Source organism: Alligator sinensis, unplaced genomic scaffold, assembly GCF_000455745.1.
Source record: "Alligator sinensis unplaced genomic scaffold, ASM45574v1 scaffold976_2, whole genome shotgun sequence".
In the NCBI taxonomy this organism is placed as follows: Eukaryota; Metazoa; Chordata; order Crocodylia; family Alligatoridae; genus Alligator; species Alligator sinensis.
Window position 1 is genome coordinate 742,610 of NW_005842666.1, and position 25,702 is coordinate 768,311.

The window sequence follows — 25,702 nt, forward strand, 5'->3', positions numbered from 1 at the left end:
CAAACTTTTCTTGACCATGGCCCCTCACTCGCAACATGCAGTTCCCCACACCCACGTTCCCATATGCTGATGTTGTGATCCCATTTGGGGTTGCAACCTACAGTTTGGGAACCTCTGGCTTAGAGACTTCTTGTTGAAAATTTGTGGAGCCTGGATGAGGTTCTGAATAACTGAAAAAGGCAAGTATTATTCCCATGTTTAAGAAAGGGAAGAAGGAGGATCTAGGGAATTACAGATTGGTCAGTCTGACCTTCATACCTGGAAGTATTTTGGAGGATGTACTCAACGAATTTGTTTCTTAGCCACTAGAAGATAATAAGCTGATTGGGAACAGTGAGTGTGGATTTGTCAAGAACAAGGCACGCTTGACCAATCTTGATATCTTCTATAACACGATGAGTGTTGTGGATGTGTGGGGAACGTAATGTGATATACGTCAACTTTGCAAGATGTTTAGCACTCTCTTCCATGACATTTCCATTAGTAGCCTAAAAAAATAGTCTAGACAAAAGTATTGTAATATCATTCTGTTCATGGATTGTCATCCTTGGTTTTATGTGCTGTTAACAATTGAGGTTCTCCAGTGGTCTGCTATGGGTCTGGTACCTTTTAATATCTTCATTAATGAATTGTGGAGAGGGGATTGAATACTAAATTAGCAAATTTACAGATGATGTCAAACTGGATGCCATTTCAGACCTTCCAGAGTATAAGATTAAGACTCAATTTGTAAGATTAAGACTCAGCTGGTAAGATTAGGAATGACAGATAAACTAGACAAATGATCTGTAATTAACTGAACAAAATTCAGTAAGGATAAGTGCTGAGTCCTGCTCTTAGAACAGAACAGTCACGTGCACAAATATGGACTGAGGAATGGCTGGCTAGGCTGCAGTTCTGCAGAAACTGGTCTGGGGTAATAATGGACATTAAACTGAATATGAACCAACAGCGTGCTCTTGTTGCAAAAAAAAAAATAGCCTATTAGTCTATATTAATAGGAGCATCACTTGCAAGTAAATACAAGTGCCTTTTCCACTCTATTAAGCATTGGTTAGTCCTCGCCTCGAGTACCGTGTCCAGTTTTGGGCACTGCACTTTGAGAAAGTTGTATACAAATCACGTTGCTCCTCATGGAGAGCAACTCAAGAGATTGGAGGTCTAGGAAATGTGACTTATGACAAAAAGGTTGAAAGAAAGGGCATTGTTTAGTCTGATGAAGAAAAGGAAACAGGATTTGATAAATCTTTAAGTATCTGAAGGGTGGTTATAATAAGGGTGGCAATAGACTATTCTCCACATCTTCAAGGGACAGGATGAGAAATAACAGTATTAAATTTCAACAAGGCAAATTTAGATTGGATATTAAAAAGAACGTTATAATAATGAAGGCACTTAAGCATGGTTAACCTAGAGAGGTTATAGAATCTCCATCCATGGCCATTTTTAAGGTTTGAAAGCTCTTGGATGTGGTTTAGAGAGGGATGATCCTGCTAGACTAGATGACCCTCTGAGGTGTCTTCCAGCCCAGTGTTTCTGTGGCTTTAGAAGGATGTTTCTGGAGGAATAAGTGAGATCAGTAATAAGTGAGATCAAGATAGGTAATGTCTTGGAGGTGATAAGGATTGTGTGTATAGATCTGAAAGATGAAAGGCAAAATCAGAATTTCCAAATTCAGAAGTAGATGCTAAACCTGAATAAAAGAGGTGGGCATTTGACAGTTTTTAAAAAATATTTTTTTTAACAAATTGGCAGCATGCTTGATTTCAGTATAGTATATTAAAAGCATTTACAGCAGAACAAGGTGCTATAAGCTAGAAACTCAACACTGAAAAATTAAATTTGGTATGTTCAATATCTGCATAAAAATGACCCAGGGCTGAATTGAGAGAGGATATAACAAATGTAGAGTGTAGAACAGGGAAAAGAAAGAGCCAAATGAAGGAACTGAATACTGACTCCCAGGTGGGCATTCGGGGATTCCATAGTAGCCATTCTCTGTACTTCCATTAGAAAGCTAGCCATTGTCAGTCTCAAAAAAAGTCACTGCATAGATATGGGGAACTTGGAAAGTAAGGTACGTGAGATGGCATTGATCGTTTTAAGTTATGGTTTTGCAGTGTTGAATGTTACTCTGTGGAGTTAAGCCACTAAAGTTAGAAAAATGTCGAAGTAAGATGGTTTAATTTTTTAATACTCGTATATTCTAAAACCTTGTATGATTTGCTTCAAATATTCCACAAAAATTCTGTTGTGATATAAAAAATATACATGAGATAGTTAGTATCACGTTGAAAAACATCTAACTTTAGAAGTGTACAAAGTAGGAAATTAATGTCCTCAACAGGAACTCAAAGAAAGAATTCTAGTAATATGACAGCAAAGCTTCTAAGTGGTAGGTCAGAAAACAGGAGGGAAAAGGCATGTTAATTTGTTTTATCTTACTTTTATAGTACTGTATTTACATACCACATTCAACTTTTCCCAGAAATTGGTTTTTCAAAGTTGGGGTATGTGTCTTAGGGGGCTGATTTCTTTCTGCCCAGAATAGAAGCATTGGGATGCTGTAAGATGACTCTTGCTTCTTTTCGTGATCTACCTTCCAGAAGCTGGATGGAGGGTGGGGGCAGAGTCCATCAAGGGCAGATCTGGAGCAGGTGCAATTGTGCAGTCATATCCAACTTTGATTCTTGCTCCACCTAAAAATTAAAACCAACTTCCCAGTAGCAACAGTGTCATTTCTATTCAGGGAACAATGATATAGTCTATTGACTTCATGTCTTAGAGTGATATACCTAATTCCTGGTAAATTTTCTACACTCCACATGTGTCCTTTCTAATCATCTTGATGTTCCACTAATCAAGCTATCCTTTGTTCTGCAAATTTGATGTCTTGTAGCTAATCCTGGGGTCTCTTCTCCTATTTCACAGTTCTACAGGCTGCCCATGAAGTATAGTTTTCAGCAGCAACTACAGTTTCAGCTTTTGGCTGAGCTGTCAAAAGCTGTTGACAGTTGAGCTGTGAAAGAGTTAAAACTGCAGTTTTTGCCTGAGCAGGAAAGGAAGGGTGAGTGAGTGGAAGATTAGACCTGTCCCTATTCTACATGGACATAACTCTGGAAAAATCTTTTCTTTTTCTTCATTCTGACTTCGCAAAAACAAGGTGTGTGTCTTATTTGGGCGAGTATTGCATGAGAGAAAATATGTTATATTTAGTAGGGTTTATTTTGGAGTTGAAATAAATTTTATTTGAATTTAGAGGAAATAAATAGTAGGTAATATACATCTCATGAATGCAGATGTATAGAGTTTATCTTAATCCTTGTTTTTTAAGTTTTTATACCTATTTTTGTAGCAAACATCGTTGCTTTTTTCCCACTCTATAGTATATTTTTGCTGTCTAATAAGTACTTTGCAATGCTAAGTTGTACTTAGGTGAAATAAAACATAGCTAGTTGATAAGGTATAAGTAGTCTTAATGCTGTAATAGATTTGTTCAATTGGGTATTCTGATCCTAAAAGGAGAAAGAATTGTAAAACAAATAGATATGGTCTTCTTTTTCTATATTTTTGATTAGCAATGTTTTCAGAATTAGTTTTATCTTTTTGGATAGTGAATGCCCTTCTGGATTCTTGCTGTTACCACTTGCTGTTGTTGTAGAAGAATGCTTTTACGAAGTACCTACAGTAGTATTCAACCTTTTTATACCCAAAGCACTCCTTGTGTGACTTAAGGCTCCCTCCATCACTTCTATTAATTGAGCAGCACCAGCCACCACTTCCCCATCTGTTACAGCCTGCTCAGGCCCACGCCATTGCCACAAGGCTGGATTGGGCCCCAGTCCCACCTACCCAGTACACCAGGTCTGTCACCTGCTGCATCCACCCCAATGGCCAGATCCAGCCTGCAGACATAGATACATTTTGCACAAATCATTTAGATCATGGATGTTTAACCCCTGGCCCACAGGCCATATCTAGCCCATGGAGCCATGGCATCTGGCCTGTGGGGCTTCCTAGAGGTCAGGAAATTTGGTGGCAAGGGAGTGGTGGCAGTTAACCTCCACCCTTTCCCCGCTGCCAAATTTCCAGTCCCTGTGTTGTTGGATTGGGCCTTGGCTAGGCCATTACTGTGTGGCCTGAATGGTCCCAAGGCATTGGTGTGTGGCTGGTTAAGGCCCGGGCTGCACCCTAAGCCTGTTCTCATGGCCAGATCATGTGCCATGCAGCCGCACCGGTCACATGGGCCAACTCAGTCTCCTGCTGCACCTGCCCCAGTGACCAGATCAAGCCCATATGCAACTCTGGCACCACCTGTCTAGACCACAGGATGAAAAGAGTTGGACACCACTGGCTTATATGTAATTTAAAATATATATGTAGATTTAATATTTATGAAAGAAATTCATTGGACTGTCCTTATATATGAAGTGTAATGCTTACTGACAAGGTAGCAGCAGGACAGCAGTCCTATGCAATCTGCTCTATAAATGTCCCTGAGTCTTGATTTAAAATGGGGAGGGGCGGGGGAAGGCGGGGTTCTCCAAATTGGTTAGATGTGAGTACTTTTTAACCATTATACAGCTGAGGTAGAACTAGATAGCATTGCCCCAACGTATTCCATAACTCTAGGCGTGAGTCTTGCTATGCTAAGTTTAGTAAATATGGTAAGTTTTGTAAATCAAGTTCTGTCAAACCTGGAGCTTGTTTAAGGCAAGGTCTTCTACTGTCAGGACATACGAGCAACATTTCCCACTTTCTCTGCTACTTCCCACTTTCTCTGGTAAAAATGCACGTTGCCATCAAGTGAACATGCTTCTTAAACACTAGCTCCCGCTAAACAAAATACAAATAGTAAGAATACAACAGTGATACAAATACCAAAGCAACACTCAAACTCTCTTCTGAGTGCACAAATATAATAATTGAACACTCTTTGTCAAAATATTAATATAATTTTAAAAATTAAATGCATGTCAGAGCATCACACTAACTGCAGAAGTGATCATATAAGTATAGATCCCCTCCAAAATTAAAGTTAATATCAAAGGCAAATGCTGAAAAATGATTTGTTTCCAGGGTGTTCCAGTCAAGGATATGGTATCAGGTTTTTCATAGTGAAATGTATTCATTGTTATACCATGCATTATTTCTATGCAATATACAAAAGACTTGTTCCCTTGAATAGCAGCAGTAACAAACTGCTCCCAAGCAGAAACATCACATGCTGCCATCTGCATGTGAAACATTTTGTAAAACATGCATGTAAAACATGCATGTAAAACATCTGCATGTAAAACATTTTGTTTTAGCAGATTTTGTTTCAGAACATTTCTAAATTTTCTTTCAAATTGAAAGTTTTGTTTCTTTGTTTTGCCTCTATATCATGTTTCTTTTATGTTGTCATGCAGAATATGATATAGCATCTAATGTCAAGCCATGTCCTAATTCGGGCAGGAAATTTCACCAAATTCAGTATGATTCAACAACAACGATACAGCTAGTTTCATCAAGATCATATTTTGCAACAGAAGAATATTCTGTCTGAAATTTTCTGACTAGCTCAACAAGGTCTGCCTCCAGGATGCTTAAAAGGAAGGAGTTACACCCAAGACAGCTTCTTACTGTCTCATTTCTGGGTTTATGTTAGCTAAAGCAGAAGTCATTGGGTCATTCTTCTTTGTGACACATTCAGGAGTTCTAGGGAAGTGATATAGACCAGGGGTGTCATAGAATCATAGAAAATTAGGGTTGGAAGGGACCTTAGTACATCATCTAGTTCAACTTCCTGCTCACACCAGGACCACCCCAAATTAGATCCCCAGCCAAACTGTGTCTAGCCAGGTCTTAAACACCTCCAAAGATGAAGATTCCACAACCTCGCTGGATAACCTGGGTTCCAGTGTTTTACTACCCACCTAGTGAGAAAATTCTTCCTAATATCTAACCTAAACTTCCCCAGCAGCAAGTTGATACCATTGCTCCTTGTTCTGTCATCTGTCACCACTGGGAACAGTCTAGCTCCATCCTCTGTGGAACCACCTTTCAGGTAGTTGAAGGCTGCTATTAAATCTCCTCTCGGTCTTTTCTAAACTAAATAAGTCCAGTTTCCTCAGCCTCTCATCATAAGCCATGTGCCCCAGCCCCCTCACCATTTTTGTTTCTCTCCACTGGACTCTCTCCAATTTGTCCACATCTTTTCTCTAGCGGGGGGCCCAAAACTAAACACAGTACTCCATATGTGGCCTCACCTGTGCTGAATAGAGGCGGATAATTACTTCCCTTGACCTGCTAGAAACACACCTACCAATGCAGCTCAGAATGCCATTAACCTTCTCGGCAATAAGGGCACACTGTTGGCTCGTATCCAGCTTATTGTGCACTGTAGCCCCCAGGTCCTTTTCTGCAGAGCTGCTGCCCAGCCAGTCAGCCCCCAGCCTGTACTGGTGTATGGGATTGTTCTGTCCTAAGTTCAGGACTTTTCACTTGTTCTTGTTGAACCTCATGAGATTCCTTTTGGCCTGATGCTCCCATTTTTCCTGGTCACTCTGAATCCTACCCCTACCCTCCAGTTTTTCTACTGGTGTCATCTGCAACCTTGCTGAGGGTGCCCTCTATGCCATCTTCTAGGTCGTCGATGAAGACATTGAACAACACTGGTCCCAAGACCAACCCCAGGCGCTCTCCACTTAATATCAGCTGCCAACTAGACATTGAGACATTGATTATTATCCTCTAAGCCCAATGCTCCAGTCAGTTTTCTATTCACCTTACAGTCCATTCATCCAACCCGTACTTCCTTAGCTTACCTGTGAGAAAGTTGTATCAAAAGCCTTGCTAAAATCAAGGTAGACCACATCCACTGGTCTCCCCACATCCAAGGAGCCAGTCGTCTCACCATAGAAGGATATCAGGATGGTCAGGCATGACTTGCCCTTGCTGAATCCATGCTGACTGTTCCTAGTCACCTTCTCCTTCAAGTGCTTAGAAATGGATTGCTTGAGGATCTACTCCATTATTTTTCCAGAGACTGAGGTGAGGCTGACTGCTCTATAGTTCCCTGGATCCTCCTTTTTCCCTTTCTTAAATATGGGCACTATGTTTGCTCTTTTCCAACCATCTGGCACCTCTCCTGATCACCATGAGTTTTTAAAAATGGTGGCCAGTGGCTCTGCAATCTCATCAGCTAACTCCCTCAGCACCCTCAGGTGCATCCCGTCTGGCCCCATGGATTTCTACATGTCCAGCTTTTCTAAATAGTCTCTAACCTGTTCTTTCACCACTGTTGGCTGCTCACCTCCTTCCCAAACAATGCTGCATGGTGCAATAGTCTGGGAGCTGACCTTGCCTGTGAAGACTGAGGTGAAAAAGGCATTGAGCACTAAAACCTTTTCTCCATCCTCTGTCACTAGGTTGCCTCCCCCATTCAGTAAGGGATCCACAGTTTCCCTGATCCTCCTCTTGTAGAAACCCTTTTTGTTACCCTTTATATCCCTTGCTCGCTCTAACTCCAACTGCACTTTGGCCTTCCTGATTTCATCCCCAAGCAACGGTCTTATATTCCTCCCTAGTTATTTGTCCAAGTTTCCACTTGTTATAAGCTTCCTTTTTGAGATTCAGTTTACTAAAGAGTTCCCTGCTAAGCCAAGCTGGTCTTTTGCCATATTTGCTAGTCTTCCTTCACATTGGGATGGTTTGTTCCTGCACTCTCAGTAAGGCTTCTTTAAAGTACAGCCAGCTTTCCTGGCTTCCCCTCCCCCTCAGTGTGGCACCCCAGGGGATCCTGCCTATGAGTTCCCTGAGTGAGTTGAAATCTGTTTTTCTGAAGTCCAGTGTCCTTATTCTGCTGCTCTCCATCCTTCCTTTCCTCAGGATCCTGAACTCAATCATCTCGTGACCACTGCTGCCCAACTTGCCATCCACTACTACATTCCCCACCAATTCATCCCTGTTTGTGAGCTGCTGGTCAAGAAGAGCACAGCCCCTAGTTAGCTGCTCCAACACTTGCACCAGGAAGTTGTTCCCAACAGTCTCTAAAAACTTCCTGGATTGCCTTTGCACTGCTGTACTGCCCTCCCAGCAGATGTCAGGGTGATTGAAATCCCCCATGAGAACCAGGGCTTGTGATTGGGAAACATCCACTAGCTGTTTAAAGAAAGCCTCATCCATCATTTCCTATAACAGACACCCACTGAATATCACCCTTGTTGCTCTCCCCTCTAACCTTAACCCAGAGACTTTCAACAGGCATGTGTCCACTTTCATACCGGAGCTCTGAGCAATCATATGGCTCTTTTACATAAAGTGCAACTCCTCCTCTTCTACCCTGCCTGTCCTTCCTGAACAGTTTGTACCTATCCATAACTGCACTCCAGTCTTGCAAGCTATCTCACCAAGTCTCTGTTATTCTGATCACATCGTAGCTCCGTGACTGTGCAAGGACTTCCAACCCTTCCTCCTTGTTTCCCAGGCTCCGTGCATTCATGTACAGGCGCCTAAGTTAACTGGTCAATTGCCCTGATTTCCCAGAGAGTATGAGAACACCCAGCTGTTGCTCCCTCCTGCTTGCTCTTCCTCTAGGTCTCCCACTTCCCCACTTCCCGCAGGGCTTTTTTCTCCATCCCCCAGTAAGCCTAGTTTAAAGTCCTCCTCACTAGTCAGACGTACCCCAGGTCAGATCCATAGGGATAGTGGCAATGCAGTATATCCAGTGATTTCAGTGGGGATCTGGTGGTGGGAGGTTCTTTGGGCAGTAGCGGCAGTGCTGCCAAGCATTGGTGGCCAATGTCTGGCAGCTGCAGAGTGAGCACAGTCATGGAACTATGATATATCTACACAACCCTTGCTCATCCCCCTGCTGACAACCCTGGTTCCATCAGGACCAAAGGGCTCTATATTCTGCAGTAGACCAGGCCCCCTATCCCTGACCCCAAATTCCAGTGGGCCGGATGGTATGACTCTACAGGCCAGATCTCTGATATAGATATACCCAGTAAGCTTTCACCCTGCATGATGAAGCATTACATGTATGCTCTGCAGGCTGTGAAACCAGGACCTTTCTGGTTCCTTCTAATTTCTTAAATGCAATTCTTAAATTGCATCTCCCATACCTTAACAAGTATCTCCTTTCCCAGCTGTTCCTCACCATAGAACTCCCCAAGATCAGACCCTAGAAACCTTCCTTAGGCAGTTGCTATTCTTCACAGCTCTACCATTAACACATGGTAGAAGGAAAACTTTCAGAGCTCAGATGCTAATGTTGAAGACAATACCATCAAAGTCATTCCACAACAGTTCCAGTAAGGACTACCACCAACTTATCAAGAGGCCCTGAAAACCTCTAAGCAGATATAAACAACTAAGTGTGTGGTCCTGAGGAATGCCAGATGAAATTTATAAGCATGGTGGAAAAAAATCTCTCTCACCAACTACATGTCATTTATTATGAAAATATTGAAGCATGATCAAATTCCCAGTGACTTGAGAGATGCCAGAATTGTAAAGTAACCATATTCAGGAAAGGAGATATATTGGATTGCAGCAATTTTCATGGGATTACATTCTGTTTATAGCTGGAAAGGTCCTTGCCCCCGTTCTCCACAAAAAACTCACTTTCCACGCTAAGGAGATTCTACTCAAGTCCCAGTGTGGTTTCAGACCACTCAGAGGTGCAATAGATATGATCTTTGTTGACAGGCAACTTCAGAAGTGCTGTGAGCAACAATAAGATTTTTACATGGCCTTCATTGACCTGACTTCAGTAATGTAACTTGGAGTGTGCAAGGAAGGCAATAGTCCTGGGGGGAGGGGGGACACCAGAATTGCCCCCATCCCCATGAAATCTGCACCTTAGCAGCAAAAGCAGCCCCGCAACATTGCTTTTGTAGCAATAGTAAGGTGCAAAGATCCATGTTACTCTGTCAAAGCAACAACCAGGGAAGCATACAATGCTGTGCCTGTGGATATGGCTATGGCAGATGCAGCAGGAGCAGCCACAGACTGATTTTGAGTCCCCAGCATAGGTAGAACTTTTGTCCCATATCCACCCCACCCCTCCGACCGCACTTCTCTACCACCCTTACCCTCACTCTCCCACAGGGTTTGCCCAGGGTTTGCTCATTAGGCCTTTGATTCCATCAACAGAGAGGCCCTATGGAAAATTCTGATGAGGAGGCCTGCCAAAATTTGTTACTACCACCAAACTTCACTATGACATGACAGCAACTGTCCTAAGTAATGGACCCCTTCACTGTTAGAACTGGAGTCAAATAAGGTGTGATTGAACCAACACTCTTTTCCATCTATATCACAGCTATTCCACATCTCAGTACTGAAAGACTTCCATCTGGAGTCAGTATCCAGTATTCTACGGATAGCGATATCTTCAACATCAACTGGTTATGTGATGAATACCTCCATGACAGATCTTTAATAAGGTGATGATTGTGTTGCATGTGCCCATTTAATTGAAGAGCTTCAGGGTACTTCATTTGCTTCTGTGAAGTCTATGAAGTGCTTGGACTTACTGTCAACTTAATGAAAACCAAGTTACTTTACCAACCTACCCCACACCAATCAGGTGCTACTCCATAAATTATAAAAAGAGAATTTGAAGAAATTTGAGTATTTCGCCTACCTGGGTAATCATACCTTTTCCAACAAGTAAACATAGACGATGATATGCAACACCAGATAAATCTGCTAATGCTGCCTTGGGATGTCTTTGAAATCATGTCTTGGATGATCATGACATTAGGACCGAAACCCAACTTCTTGTCTCCCAGGCTGTTGTCATTTCTGTCCTGTTGTATGGGCATGAAACTTAGATGACACATCAAAAACACCAGAAAGATTTGCAACATTACCATCAGTGGTGTCTTTGGAAAATCCTCTACATAAATTGGATGGACAGAAGAATGAATTCCAGGGTTCAGGCTCAAGAAAGCACCACCAGCCTTGAAGTCAGGTTTATACGGCATCAGGTTTGTTGGACAGGGCATGTCATAAAGATGCCTGACAACTAGCTCCCAAAACAAGTTTATTCTCCCAACTCAATCATGGTCACTGTTCTAGAGCTGGGCAAAAGAAGAGATTCAAGGACACCTTGATGACCAATATGAAGAAATGCAGTATCTGGGAGACTCAAGACTGAATCATCCATAATTTTGCCATGATATATGGCAAGGCCTTGATCATTTCAAGGAAACTCATTTCACTATGGAGGTAGGTAGATGAGAGAGACAAAGAAAAAAAGCTGTGTCATGACATCACCCTACAATCTACTCTTTCCTCCTAGAAATACTTGCCATGTCTTGCAGTCAAACATGCAGTTCTCGGATTGGCTTCCTCAGTCATCTACAGACTCACTGATGACTTCCCTATATACTGGAAGACTGTCAGCCTCATATAGAGGAATTGCCAACGATGATGACAGCTATTCTTTACAGAACATCATATACTGCCTATATTTTTAAGACTCATTTGTCAAGTACATGTTCTAGTTATATTTTCTGGAGGCAAGGCAAGTTCTCAATAGAAGTGGTGGACAAGACTAGACTTGTGTTGACCCCAGAATCCATTTTGTTGTTACTCATAATTGTGGGTACATTTCTTCTCTCCATCTGCTCAGTCCTTTGCCCCAAAATATATGATATTTGACAGATCTGGCATTTAATATTCTCCTTTCACTTACTCTGGTGCATAAGGATTGACTTTTTTGACTTAAGTTGAGGCAAAATACAGTGCCATTCAGAGAAGGTACTGTGTAAAACTGGGTGCATGTACATGAGATGCCTTACTGTGCAGTAGCATAGTTTACTACACAGTAAGCATGTGCATCTGCACATGCACATGCTTACTGCAAAGTAAACCTCGGCAATTGTGTGTAAATTTGCTACCTGAAAATGCAAGTAGCAAATTTACTTGTGATTACTTACTGCGCAGTAGTGCTCATGTAGACACCTGACTGGGAGCAGATCTGCACCCGGTCAACCAGGCACCAGAGGGCAGGAGATTGCTCCCTGCCCCTAGGAACTGTCTGCTGCTGGGGCAGGCTCCACTACCAGAAGCCAGGTAGGGACTGTGTCCCTCTGCCCTGGCAGTAGGTATTTCAGACAGCATAAATTTTGTCACTTTACACTATGGTTAGTTGTGTGGAGGAAATGCAACAGAGAGCATCAACTGAACTAACTTTGTTCTTGTGCATGAGCAACAGAATTATTTATTGCATTCCAATTAGAGGCACCTGTGAAACCCCAGTGTTACTACTGGCATTGCTCAGGTTTTCATTTAGGTTGTCATTTAGTGTCTTCATTTGAAGACGGTGGGGAGCTCAGGTGTAGCAGAGTTTTCAACCTACCAAATATTCATTATGGTGATGGAGTCCAAGACAGAAAAAAACCAGGTCAGCTCTGTTGATTCAAAATCAAATTGCAGAGTTGGTATTTTGGAGGATGGGGAGGAGTAGGTTTTTTTATAAATGAAGCACATTTGATCTCAGATAAAAAACATGGCTCTCTGTAATACTCCCTTTTAGAGTAAAAGAATCACGGTTGCACTTTCATTTTCATCACGTAAATGAAAGCAGACTCTTACCTCTATAGTTAGAAAAATTGCACACAGACATAGGATTGAAGAAGGGCCCTGCTGGGTCACTGAGTACAATCCCCTGATGTTGGAGGAAAACATGTTATAATCCCATTTAGAGATCCATCATCATGTGACACCTCACAAGTATTTAACATGCAGGTGTGACCATACTAATTTGCTAATCTGTTTAGTTTTAATTCATAATTGATTTATATTAAGGCACAATATCTGTTTTCCTTCCGATGATGACAGAAGTCATAGGATCATGGGAAAAAAGGGTGAGAAGGAACCTCATGTGAGCCAGCAGCCTGCTCAAGGCAGGACTAAACTATCCCTGACTAAACTATCCCTGTCAAATGTCTATCTAGCCTGCTCTTGAAAATTTCCAGGGATAGAGATTTCTCAGCTTGTATAGGTAGTCTGTTCCAATACTTGTCTTCATAGTCTGAGAGCTCTTCCTAATTTTTAGCCTGATCTCCCCTGATCCAGTTTGAGGCCAGTGATCCTAGTCTTGTCCCCTATAGCCACAGGGGCTATATATATACCCTTCAGATATCAGTTATCCCTTCAGGTATATATAACCAGGTCCCAAATACTAGCATAGTTAAAATATCACATTCTTTTACTGTGAATGCAATATGCTGTGGCAAAAGTAGTTATGCCAGCATAATTTGTTGCAGTTTGGTGAATCAAAACAAGTTATGCCTTATGAATTGTGTTGTAACTGTATAACTGTGCCTCTATGAAGACTCTTCCCAACAAACCAACACACCTCATTAACATAATTAAATAAAAGACAAGGATTTAGATCACCAGTACTAACATTCTTTTAACAGAAAATTGCAAAACAATATTATATCAAATAATGTTTCATATAGCTTAACTATCAATCCCCCTTACTGGAGATGTGAATTATACTGGCAAAAGGTCTTCTCTGGCTTGCACAAACCACCTTCACAGTGAACTGACACTGTTCTGGCCAGTTGACATTCTTACTGGTATAAGTTAGGTCAACATGAGTGATTTAGTAAACGTAGCTGTCAGTAAGGGGCATGATTTCTGCAACTCCTTGTCTACGTGGCTGTGCCAACAAAAATGTGTAGTATAGATGTGCCCTTAATCTATGGTTTAAAGATTTTTCTCAACAACCGTAATAACTACTAGAGATTTATTTCTTCTTAAGAAAAACTGAGACTAGGAGAAAAATTGATTGCCTATGTTGATTCTTATTGATTCCATTTCTCCTGCCTACTATTCCAAGGTGACCACTTCCCACATGAGAAAAAATGGGGAATTATTGTAAAGCAGACAAAGGGAAGTAGCAAAACTCTTAACAAACACCAAGGGTAGCTTTGCTATCACAGAGCCAAGGCAAATGTTACATTTATTGCACACATAACATTAGCCATGCCATAAATAGCAACCATGCCACAAGTTCAGCCAATTAATGGTGCAATAAAATAAGAAAACAGCCACAAAGATAGTCCACCTATAATGGAGCATTTACATATAATGTGGAACATCTTTGTAGCTGATTTGCTGTGTGCTTTAAATTAAACATGGCTAGTAGGGCTGCCACACCACATCCCAACACTGCCTGTGCCAGTGGTGATGATTGTCAGCATCAGAGGGGGGTAGTCTCCACCTGGTTGGAAAGTGGACTGCTCCAGTTTTAATAACAGAATGGTTTATGCAGTGATATTTATGGTGAGGTAAATGGAGGCTAAGTTGCATTGGATATAGCGGAGGAAGTTGACTAGTGCAGTCATAATAAAGTTTCTGTTCGTGAACTACTGTAACAGACAGCCATATCAAATTTCAAGTCTGATAGTAGGTGTCCATTCACCCCCCCTTGCATTAATATAAAGTCTGTGTTTCATGTGAAGCACAAGTGATGTCCATAAATTAGTGCATTATAATGACTATCTTGAAGTGGCTTTCCTCAGTCTGCCCCAAATCTACCTTTATGATTAAATACTAGGAATATTCTGTAGGCAGAGGCTTATTTCATTTTGTTTAGCTTTGCAAAGAAAAGGTTTACAAGTCTGAACAGAAATAACATGAGTAGAAATCAAGTTGTTCAGAAACTTCCATTTATAAGTTTTGATAAGGTTATGAATAAATGTATTTTGTGTGGCTAATATTTTAGTACTTTGAGCTGTACCCTGTCCCTCTCATGCTGCCAAAACACATTTGAAACTAGACTATTTTTGGATCGCTATATAAGAATGCAGATTTATTCAGATGGCTATATCCGCACTTGTTTTACACTTTCCTATATACATCCATGAGAAAAAAAATGTGCATTTAATTTCAGTCTTAACAGTGAAATCAGCAAGAGCCATTCAAATGCACCAAGGGCTGTAACTTGAAATTCAGTATGTTGTGAATTAGTTTGGCTCTTATCCCCCAAGTCCTACAGCATTTACATACACAATTTAGATTGGGCACCATGTATTTAATGTATTGTGTCACTGAAACCTCAGAAGCTCATTCTGGAGAAAACTCTATTGGTACAGTTTAGGTAAAAATGAGAGTAAACATAAGTTTGAGGGGGAGGGGGGACCTAATTTATCCCATTAAGTAGGTAGTTAATAGAAGTAATGTGTTGAATAAGGTAAAGCTATTTTTACATAGTTGCTTTTCTCACCAGATAGCATGCTTTAAGAATGTATGTCACAATCACTGAAAGTTAGGAAAATCCTGCTTAAAACTGACACTTCTTTTTGTAGTATGCAAAAGTATCCTTTTAGCAATGTACTTCCTCAGTGTCAGCTTAATAGTTATTGTGTCCTGTATGTAAAACTATGCCCTGTCCTTGCAGGGGACTGAAATCATCAATCTAATATGTTTTCATATGTTTAACTAGTAGCTAGGACTAGGTAAGATTAGAAATATAAGTTCATGTTGTGCTTTCAATATTTGTTATTGCTTATTGTAAATGTATCTCTTATTCATTTTTATCATTCATTAATGATACATATCCCTTTTATATAAATATAGGACTAATTCTTCAAGTGGAGTTCCTTGTGCCTCTGTGGGTCAGATCAAGACCTTAATAAACATAATACTTGCCTGTTTAGTGATTTCAATTATGTTAATCTTGATTGATTGATTAATTGATTGATTGATTGATTGATTGATTTTTACAGATTGTAGCTTTACGTGAACAAAATGCACATATTCAAAGGAAAATGGCATCTGGAGAGGGACCTGCTGAATCAGAACATATTGAAGGAATGGAGCCAGGGCAAAAAGTTCATGAAAAGGTATGAAACATTAAGTTTTTGTTCTTAAGACAGGACAAAAAGTAACTTTGAAATAAGATTAAAATACTTATTAGAATTGGATGCCCAGCCCAGTTTGTTCCACACAGATTGTTGGATCCTGACTATAGAAAGTTTCTACTGTATGTAAGAGACAAATAATATAAAGCAAAATGTGGACATGCCACTTCAGTGATGAACTGGTGCAAGCACGACTCTGGACACATTCAAGAAGTGTTTGGATAATTATCTCGCTGGGGTTCTCTGACCCCAGCTGACATCCTGCCCTTGGGCAGGGGGCTGGACCAGATGATTTCGCAAGGTCCCTTCCAGCCCTAATATCTGTGGAATCTGTGAAATCTATGATTCAGCCCAATCTCCTGGAATCTTTGCCACTATGACTTTTATGTTGCCCCATCTAGAAATTATTTGTTCCTATAAGAAAAACTCAGGACAGGCTACTGAGGGTACAACAAATCACTTGACTCTTGAGAATTGCACTAGAACAGCTAAAATATTGTCTTGGTGGACCAGTAGATCCACAAATCAGAAGATCATTATATCTGTTGTTCTGTTTTAAAATCTACTTTTCACTGGCAAGTAGTTTAATCAAACATGCTAAATATTTGCAGATCTTCTCTTTCTGATATTCTGTTGTAATGCTTCCTTATCATTCTATTCCCAATCTTTGTTTTTGAACTTCTAATTAATGCACATTAGTTTTTGCACTTCTAATCAGTGTACACTGGGTGTGTCTACATGTTGCCATATGATGACCTTGTTACTGCACCATGCTTTAGTACTTCCGTTTGGAAGTACTAAAACTCAGCATAGTAACTGCCCATACTGCACAGTATGGGCAGCGCATGGTTAAATTTCCCTGCTTTGTTGCCATAGTGGTGAGCTATAATCAGGGAGTGCACTGCTATAGCGATGTAACTAGTGATCATGTGTAGACCCACGTGATCGCTATGTTACTGCAGCATACCGTACGGGAACATAGCGCACCGCTACATCACCGTAGGGCAATGTGTAGATGTGCCCACTCTGTCCTAATTTTGACAGCAGCCTTTAACTAACTGAAGAGTGTTTCCAAAGAGGATGGAGCTAGACTTGTCAATGGTGACAGATGACAGAACAAGGATCAATGGTCTCAAGCTGCAGCAAGGGAGGTTTATGTTGGATATTAGGATGGTGATGCACTGAAACAAGATGCTTAAAGAGGTGGTGGAATCTCCATCCTTGGAGGTTTTTAAGGGCTGGCTTGATAAAAGCCTGGCTGGAGTGGTCTAGTAGGCGATGGTCCTACTTTGAGCAGGGGGTTGGACTAGATGACCTCCTGAGGTCCCTTCCAACCCTAATTTTCTATGATTCTATGATTCCAAAAACTATAAAATAATATTAATGGTAGTAGTGCTTAGCATTCCTACAGCTTGGGGATTTTATCTTTTCAAAGCACTTTACAAACAGTAAGTTAATTCCTGTCACACACACGTAAAGTCAGTAAGTAGGTATGAAGAGAGTAATGCAATGAGAAAAGGATCAGATTTCTAAAGTTATTAGGCACTTAACTCTCTTTGAACTCAGTGGAATATATTTTGCTTTATGTGCCTAAATGATGTATATACCACTGCATAACTTGTTTTTGGCATGTAAACACATTTCCGATTCTGTTTTGCCCTTTAGTTAAATAGAATCGTCCTGGTGCATACACCAGTCAGAGGACAGCCCTCCTGTTTTTTATACTAGTAGCTTAATTAGTGGTTAAGGTATATTCTCGGAGAATGGAAAACCAAAGTTCTAGACCCCACTTATGTTGGGTTTAAATCTGCATCTCCTACACCTAGCAAAGAAGTCTAATCACTGAGCCATAGTGAGGCATTGCCATCTCCTGTCTGCCCAGTAGGCAAGTAAATTATTTTTTTTGTCCTGCAGCTGCCTGACAGAGTGCAGGTCTACTTAGCATTCCCAGTGTACCTGCATGAGTTTGTGGAGACAAAGCTGGGTCACAAACTCTGTGTGTAAGTGCCAAAGATGACAGTTGGACAGCTGCACACATACCATTTAGACCTATAAGATGAAATAGGATTTAGCTCTAAATGTCCTTAAAAATGTGACTTGCACACTAGAAGTAGACATCTCCAAATTAAGCAAATCATCTGTGCCAGAATGTGTGCCTCTCACAGATGATCTGTTTCACTGGGCAGAAGAAATGTTACCTGTTGTCCTGACTATTGATGGTGCAGGACAATAGGTGTTGTGTTCTTCTAAGGTTTGAAGGACCCAGTTTGCATAGGAATTCCCAGTGTGTGCAGGATCAAGCCTCTCAAGGCCAAGGAGCACCTATCCCAGGCAAATGGAAAGCAGAGGAAGCTGTGAATTGCTGGCATTCTCACACCATAAAATAAATAGATGTTGGTCACTAAACAGTAGTACCAACTGATGCCAACTTCATTGCAGCCATAAATTTGGGGCATTTTTGGAGTGACAAAGGGGTATTAATGCCTGTTTGCTTGGCCTTTAGACCACCATAAAAATATTTACGGCAGCACAAAGGCAACAAAACGCAATGCATGTTTCCACTCCCTGTGCTTTTTCCAAGGTCTCAGCGAGACCTCTTAGTATGGTTTTAAAGAGCAAATTCTTTGCTTGTGTTCCAAGTATTACCTATGTTCATAATAATTTTCCTGGACACATCAGGCCCCTTCTGAAAGGTGTTCATCCCTTGCAGCCCAACCTCATTTCAGATTACATGCGAATTGAACACTGTGACTTCCTACAAAATAACAAGGTATAAGATTTTACAGATGTACAGTTTTATAAGCTTGTCTACCTAGTAGTTTCAGTTACAAGACAATATTTTCATTCAAATGAGGAGCAAATTGACATATCACCCTTCTGTGTGAAAGTGCTTGTGGCCGTATTACGAGGGTTTATAGCCCGGGATGAGAGCGGAGGGTGGCTGCTTCTTGGTTCTCAGGTTTTTTTTTTCTGATAATATTGGTACAGCATTAGTAACAGACACTTTTGGATCTTACTGACTGGTACTGTACCTGAAGTGAAGTGGGGCATCCACAACCTTAGCTATAGGAAAGTTTTTTATTATCACAAGGATGACTGAATGAAAGACATTTATTTCTACCAGTGGAAATTTCTGGGAAATTTCTGGGAACAATCATTCTGGGAGAGGAGCATACAGATGTTTATCTTGCAGCTGCCTCCTCTCCCCTGTTCTCCCTGCCTTCTCCAGACTTGAGTGATCCCTATCTGTAGAAGGCATGTGGAGCAGTGCTTGCTCCATTCCTTCTGGTCCCTGGTGGTAATGCAGAAGTAGAGAAAGACTCCCTGTGCCATCCCCACACTGGAATCTGGGGAATGGTTGGGAAGCAGTCACATCATCTGCTCCTATTCACTGTCTCTTAACCCATTTCTTCCCCACATACTAGCCTTATGGTGAGACTGAGGAACACAGCACTATAACAACATGAACACATTTAAAACAGAAATATTACAATAAATCCTGTAGGGCTGTGAAAGGGCTGTGAAACTGGAGAAGAGAATAAGATAAACAATTAACAGAAAACAAGAAACTTTACTAATGGAAAATGAAGACCTATCAAAAGGGAGGAGGGTCATTTTCCCTCCTCTGGTAGGTGAAGGAAGAATTTCAGTAATTACATAGATTATAGCATGCCATAAAGTCAGCATCAGTGTTCAGTCCTTGGCTGTCATTGTCCATCCAATTTATGAATTATTGTTCCAAAGCTCACCTTTTGAAGGCATTTTGTAAATTTTAATCATTGCTATGCATTCTTCTTCCCTCAAACCTGATAAAGAGTACTTTGCATTTGAATGGTTGTCGAACTTTATCCCAGCCATACAGTTGGTCCAATAAAAGCTATCATCCACAAAGCCTCTTCCATCTCACACAGTTCCTAGATCACAACAACATCACTTCAACATTACCAATAAATCCCACAGACAACAACAGTTGGCAACACTGAGTAACAGACAGTGTTTTGAAGCTGAATATTAATTCTTATTTCTTGATATTAAAAAACGATTAAGTCACTCAGAAGAGATAAAAAAGGTTCAGAATTTTGTGGAATCAAGATTAGAAGTGTGGGAAGATGTAGGGTATATGATATGTATTTAAAATATAGACCAATCTGTGTGAGAGGTAGGGAGGGAGGAAGGAGCAGGGCTGGATTGTCAGAATATAATCTCATTTTCTACAGTCATCAGAGTTAGCCTTTGGTCAAAACCATAGGGATACCTTGCAGTAATTTGCCAGTAAATCAGATTATATTTGTCAGTTCCTTCAGAACTCTGGCCAGCTATAACAGTAGTTTTATAGGGCCATAAAACACTGTACTTTTTACTTCTTACTGACAACTGGATCTGCAATTTATTTTTGTCCCCACAGGGACCTGAAAAAAACCAGAATGCAAGAAATAAATGTCTTAATGGCAGAAACTAGAAAAAGAGACCTTTTTTTAAAAAGTAGGAATTAAAGGAATGTGTGTATTTCAGTATCTTAACAGTATGCAAACATGCAGACACATCCTCTATTTCTTTAGCACTTAATCAATAAAGAACTGAAGATCAGGATTAAGTAGTATAACTTTTTAGATGTGTTAAGCATAGCTTGCAAAGAAAAAAACAAACCCTGTGTTAAGTTTACCTTAAAGGAAAGGTGGGGGAAGATGTGAGCGGTCAGGAGGAAGAGAGTAAGCTAGAAGAACTTGGCAGCTGCTCTGGAAAGGAACAAGCCCTGGGTTCTGGCTTAGGCCCATGATTCTAAAGGGGCAGAAACTTCCTCATTACTCTTTATCAATTTCCCTGTAAAGGATGTCTCTCATCTCAAATGCAGGATGCAAGGTCTCAGCTTTAAAAGGTGGGCTGGACAGCAGATTCAATCATGCCTGCCTTGTAGCATAGTGGTTAGAGCACTGTCCTAGTCAGCTGGGGGTATGGATGGGGCGGGAGGGGGCTTGCACCTGGGTCTTCCACTTCTAAAGTGCCCCAAGTGCTGAGGTACTGAGACTAAAACACTGAAAGTCCTCTTTTCTGGGACTCGTGGTCGGGCACATACATACGTAGCCAAGTACCTGCCCAGCTTTATGTGGCCTACTGTGCATGCTCAGTGCCATGTGGACACTTATTTACATATCTCCACTGCAGGAACAATACAATCATAAACTGTGCTTAAGTGCCAAAAATGCTGCATATGTGGCTGGAAAACTGCCATTTTGGCATTTGGAGTCCTTATCTAGAGGGCTTGTTGACTGTTTTCTAAAAGGATGCTGTGTTGGTTGCAAATTAGAGAAACAAATTGTGTGATATATGAAACATAGTGGGACAATATGATTCTTACCCCAAAAGGTTCATCCTTTAAATTAGAGCTATATAATACATTTTAATGAAAAAAGCAGTTGATAATGTAATGATCTGCTAGTCTCTAACTTCTTCCTTTAATTCATTAATATTTGTAAGATAATTTGGAGAAATATGTGTTTGAAAGAGACTTAAATTAGGACTGTTTGACACACTGGTAGTAGCAGTAATAGTAAGGAGCTCTGAGCAAGGACTGTAGAAGAGATTGCAGCCAGGTTATTAATCAATTTAGTAATGCATGAGCAGGTCTCAAAATTCCAACTTTAAAGAATCTTTAGTAAGACACTGGATTCATGCATTAAGAGGAGTAACAAAATATGTGTGTATGGTATATATGTGTATGTGTATAGTGCATACTTGTTGGTTCTGGAGGCCTGATCAGAGATTAAGATGGCATTCACAAATGACATATTAAATATATGAATGAACTTTTTAGTCAAATCTTGCTTGCTTTCCAAAAATCAGCTTACTGAGCTGTCCTTTCTAAGGTCCTAGAAATCCATCTGTCTCTCACCTCCCCACTTATCCCATAAAATCCATCTCATTGTGTTATCATGCTGCTTGTTCCTAAGAAACCTAGAACCAGATCTTATCCTAGCTGTTAGGGGCCTAAGGGAAATCTCATTCTATCCTGCTCAAGTCCTGGAAAGTCAATTAACACAACAAGAAATTCCCCCATCCCTACTCCTCCTCCATGCATTTTGTGATTGTCTTAAAGCTAAGAGGATGGCATGCCATGTTACAAAAGTGCCTACCTTTGTAACAATAAAATTTAATCAAGTATTGAGTAGGGTAGAATAGGATCACACTCAGGCACCTTAATCCACTTAGGTACCTAATGAGTGGAATAAGATCTAGCCCATAAACTTGAGGATTCAAATTATATGTTGACTGAAAATGGATTGCTGAGCTTGACTGAGTGATATGGTGCAAGAGGCAGACCTCAGACCTGTTATTCCATATACTGGATTGGCGGGACCACTAAAGAAGAGCAGTTGGTTAGAACACAGAGGATTTTGTTGTACATGGCCCATAGCCACCTAGCAGCTCTTGCTATGCAAAAGCACAAGGTATTGTTTTATCTCTTCTGAATAAACTTTCAAAACCTATTCCAATATATTTTCAGTAGTCTGTGAGAGTGAGGTATTTCTTGTGCAGATAAACAGTTTGGAAAAGACAAGGAAAAAAGAGCAAATACCCACCTGAAAGGGGCACTGAAGACCATAGCACTGGAGAAGCTTGTAGGTATCTGAAAGAAGAATAGAAGATAAGAACTGAAAGATGGATGGAACCAGAATAACTTGGAGTTTTTGAGGCAAAGATAAGAAGCTTGAGCTTTGATGGCTTGATGCAGACAGTACAAGGAAGATAAAGATGGTGTTTGAAGAGAAAATTGAAATAGGGTATTGGGGACAAAAGATTATTTTAACAACAGTGTTTTATGATCTTGAAAGAAAGGAGAAAGGTTCAGTACAGAGATTTCTGTGAGAGGGGGAATAAATTATTAGAGGTGTGAGGGAATTCTTAGAAATTACAGAGAGGAGAACTATTGCTATATGTGATGCCAGTAAACTCAAAACAGAAGGCAGTGGAGCAAGCTACAGAGGTAACAGTCTTCATTCATAAGAAAAAAAGAGTCTTCCAGAATTGTTCGAGGAAATTTGAATATAGTGCTGTTGTTATGTGGGTTTTGATAGTTTGCTTGCTTGCTCTGTTTGCATTATGATTTATTGGTTATGATGATATGATTTTTGTTTGTACTTTAGTTGTCAGTTGCATTTAGGCCACTGTATTGCCTACAATATATAGATATACACACACACACTGTTATTACCTATGCATGAATATATAAATAATGTTATTAGCTATATGTGTGTGTGTGTGTGTGTGTATGTGTGTGTGTGCATACACACACACACATATATAGCTAATAACATTGTTTATTTTATTAGCTCTTCCCTTCTTTCTTGTGTATCAGATCTCATGTATCAGATCCACAAGCTAATTTTGGCACACTTCGTTGTCTTTTAACATTTCCTATAGTCTTTCACACAGTGATCTTGAAAAGACTGTGTTCTGACAAAGCACAGGGACAGAGACCTGTGTCCTATTGCCATCTATATCTCAGATTTTCTGTGGGATTGAGTGCAGTTTCATAGGCCCAAATTTAAAAAAATATACTTCTAAGTGTCACTCCCTGATTTTGATACCCAAGACAACTTTGGAATCATCCATAGCTCTACCTGAAGCTTAGCCGCTCATTTTTAGTACTCATTGGAACAAAAACAAAGTAGATATCCATGCGTGGGTACTAAAACTTAAAAGCCTACAGTTACATAATGCTTTTAAAATATGAGCCTTTACTTACCTATGTTTCATATTCACCAAATTTTCTATCTTTAAAATTGAGTTCATATATATCTATGTCATTTGGACATTGGGAGGTTTGTTTAATGTTTGGAAAGTTAGTTGTTGTCTTTAGCTACTATTATAAAATAAATTTTATTAATACAAAATAATATTAGTACCTATATATATTATATATATTTATTTATTTTTGATTATTTAGAGGGCTATGGATGAACATACTTCTTAGTTGCCTTCAGGAAGGGAGTGCGGGGAGCCATAATAGCCTAACTGTTCCATTTGCATGATCCTATAGTGACACAAGTTAGCTAAACTGCTGCAACTATGGCATTCAGAAAATGGTTATCATTATAGCAGTTTTGCTACCCTTGTATTGTTATGGAATCATGTAGATATAGCATGGGGTTACTAGGGGTGTACAAAGTGGGTAGTATTAGATTTGGATTCTGATTCAGCCTCATTCAGGGGACAGTGATTCGATTTGCTGATTCGAATCACTGTCCTGATTGAATCTGGCTGAGTCTGAAGATTCAATACTGATTCTGAGAATCAGTGATTCGGCCATAGACACAGCTTTATATGTTTTTTTCTATGTACCTTGAGGTACCAGGTGCGGCTCATGAATGCTGAGATGATGGGGCGGATGGAGCATCCCACAGGAGCATGGGGAGGTCCCCCGGGTGTTTAGCGCTGGACCCAGAAGTGGACAGGAAGTACTTCTGTGCCACTTCTGGGTCCACTGGGGAGCATACAGGCGGCCCCCCATGCCCTCCAGTGCTCTCCCGGCTCAGCAATCAGCTGCAGGGGGACTGCAGGTGCTCCCCCAGACCCAGGAGACACCAGTCGCCAAGCTGGATGGTGGGAGGGGGTCCCCCGTACACTCGGCAGCATACCCAGAAGTGGACTGGAAGTACTTCTGGTCAACTTCTGGGCCTGCTGCTGAATGCACTGGGGACCCCCCCATGCTCCCATGGGATGCTCCATCCACCCCACCATCTCAGCATTCACGAGCCGCACCTGGTACCACGAGGTATGTAGAAAAAATATATAAAACTGTCTATGGCCGAATAATCGAATCTCTCCAAATCGAATCAGAGGCTTCCAATTTCATTCAGAGAGATTAATGGGTCGCCTGATTCGATTCAGATCGGAGATTTGGCCACCAAATCGGGCCGAATCTCCTCCACATCGAATCAGTGACCAAAGCTTTGCACAGCCCTAGCAATTACACTGTAACAGCCCATGTTGGTATCCTTGATATCAATACAGTTACTTCTATTTATATCCTTAGGCCCAATGTGCCAAAGATATGGTCTGTAGAGCCCTATTATCTAGCTGGTGCAGCCTCTGCTTGCGCCAAGCACCACATCACAGCCTCAGCCCCAGTCCATGCACAGCATGCAATTCATAGATTCATAGATTCATAGATGTTAGGGTTGGAAGGGACCTCAATAGATCATCGAGTCCGACCCCCTGCATAAATCTAACCTCCTCTTGAAGACCCCCAGGGTAGGGGGGGAGAGCACCACCTCCCTTGGGAGCCCGTTCCAGACCTTGGCCACTCTAACTGTGAAGAGGTTCTTCCTAATGTCCAATCTAAATCTGCTCTCTGCTAGCTTGTGGCCATTATTTCTTGTAACCCCCGGGGGCGCCTTGGTGAATAAATACTCACCAATTCCTTTCTGTGCCCCTGTGATGAACTTATAGGCAGCCACAAGGTCGCCTCTCAACCTTCTCTTGCGGAGGCTGAAAAGGTCCAGTTTCTCTAGTCTCTCCTCGTAGGGCTTGGTCTGTAGGCCCTTAACCATACGAGTGGCCCTTCTCTGGACCCTCTCCAGGTTATCCGCATCCCTCTTGAAGTGCGGCGCCCAGAATTGCACGCAGTACTCCAACTGCGGTCTGACCAGCGCCCGATAGAGGGGAAGTATCACCTCCTTGGACCTATTCGTCATGCATCTGCTGATGCACGATAAAGTGCCATTGGCTTTTCTGATGGCTTCGTCACACTGCCGACTCATGTTCATCTTGGAGTCCACTAGGACTCCCAGATCCCTTTCCATTTCCGTGCCACCCAGCAGGTCATT

General features: G+C 41.1%; 1 protein-coding gene across 1 annotated transcript in view; it reads left to right on the top strand.

Moving 5' to 3' along the window:
* The window catches only part of PPFIA2 (PTPRF interacting protein alpha 2), a gene marked incomplete at its 3' end in the record, with an annotated part of 557,753 nt that overhangs the window by 409,464 nt on the left and 122,587 nt on the right, over nt 1-25,702 (top strand). Inside the window, exon 6 of the mRNA XM_025215735.1 lies at nt 15,741-15,857. Coding sequence (XP_025071520.1) covers nt 15,741-15,857 — 117 coding nt within the window. The remainder of the gene's footprint in view (nt 1-15,740; nt 15,858-25,702) is intronic.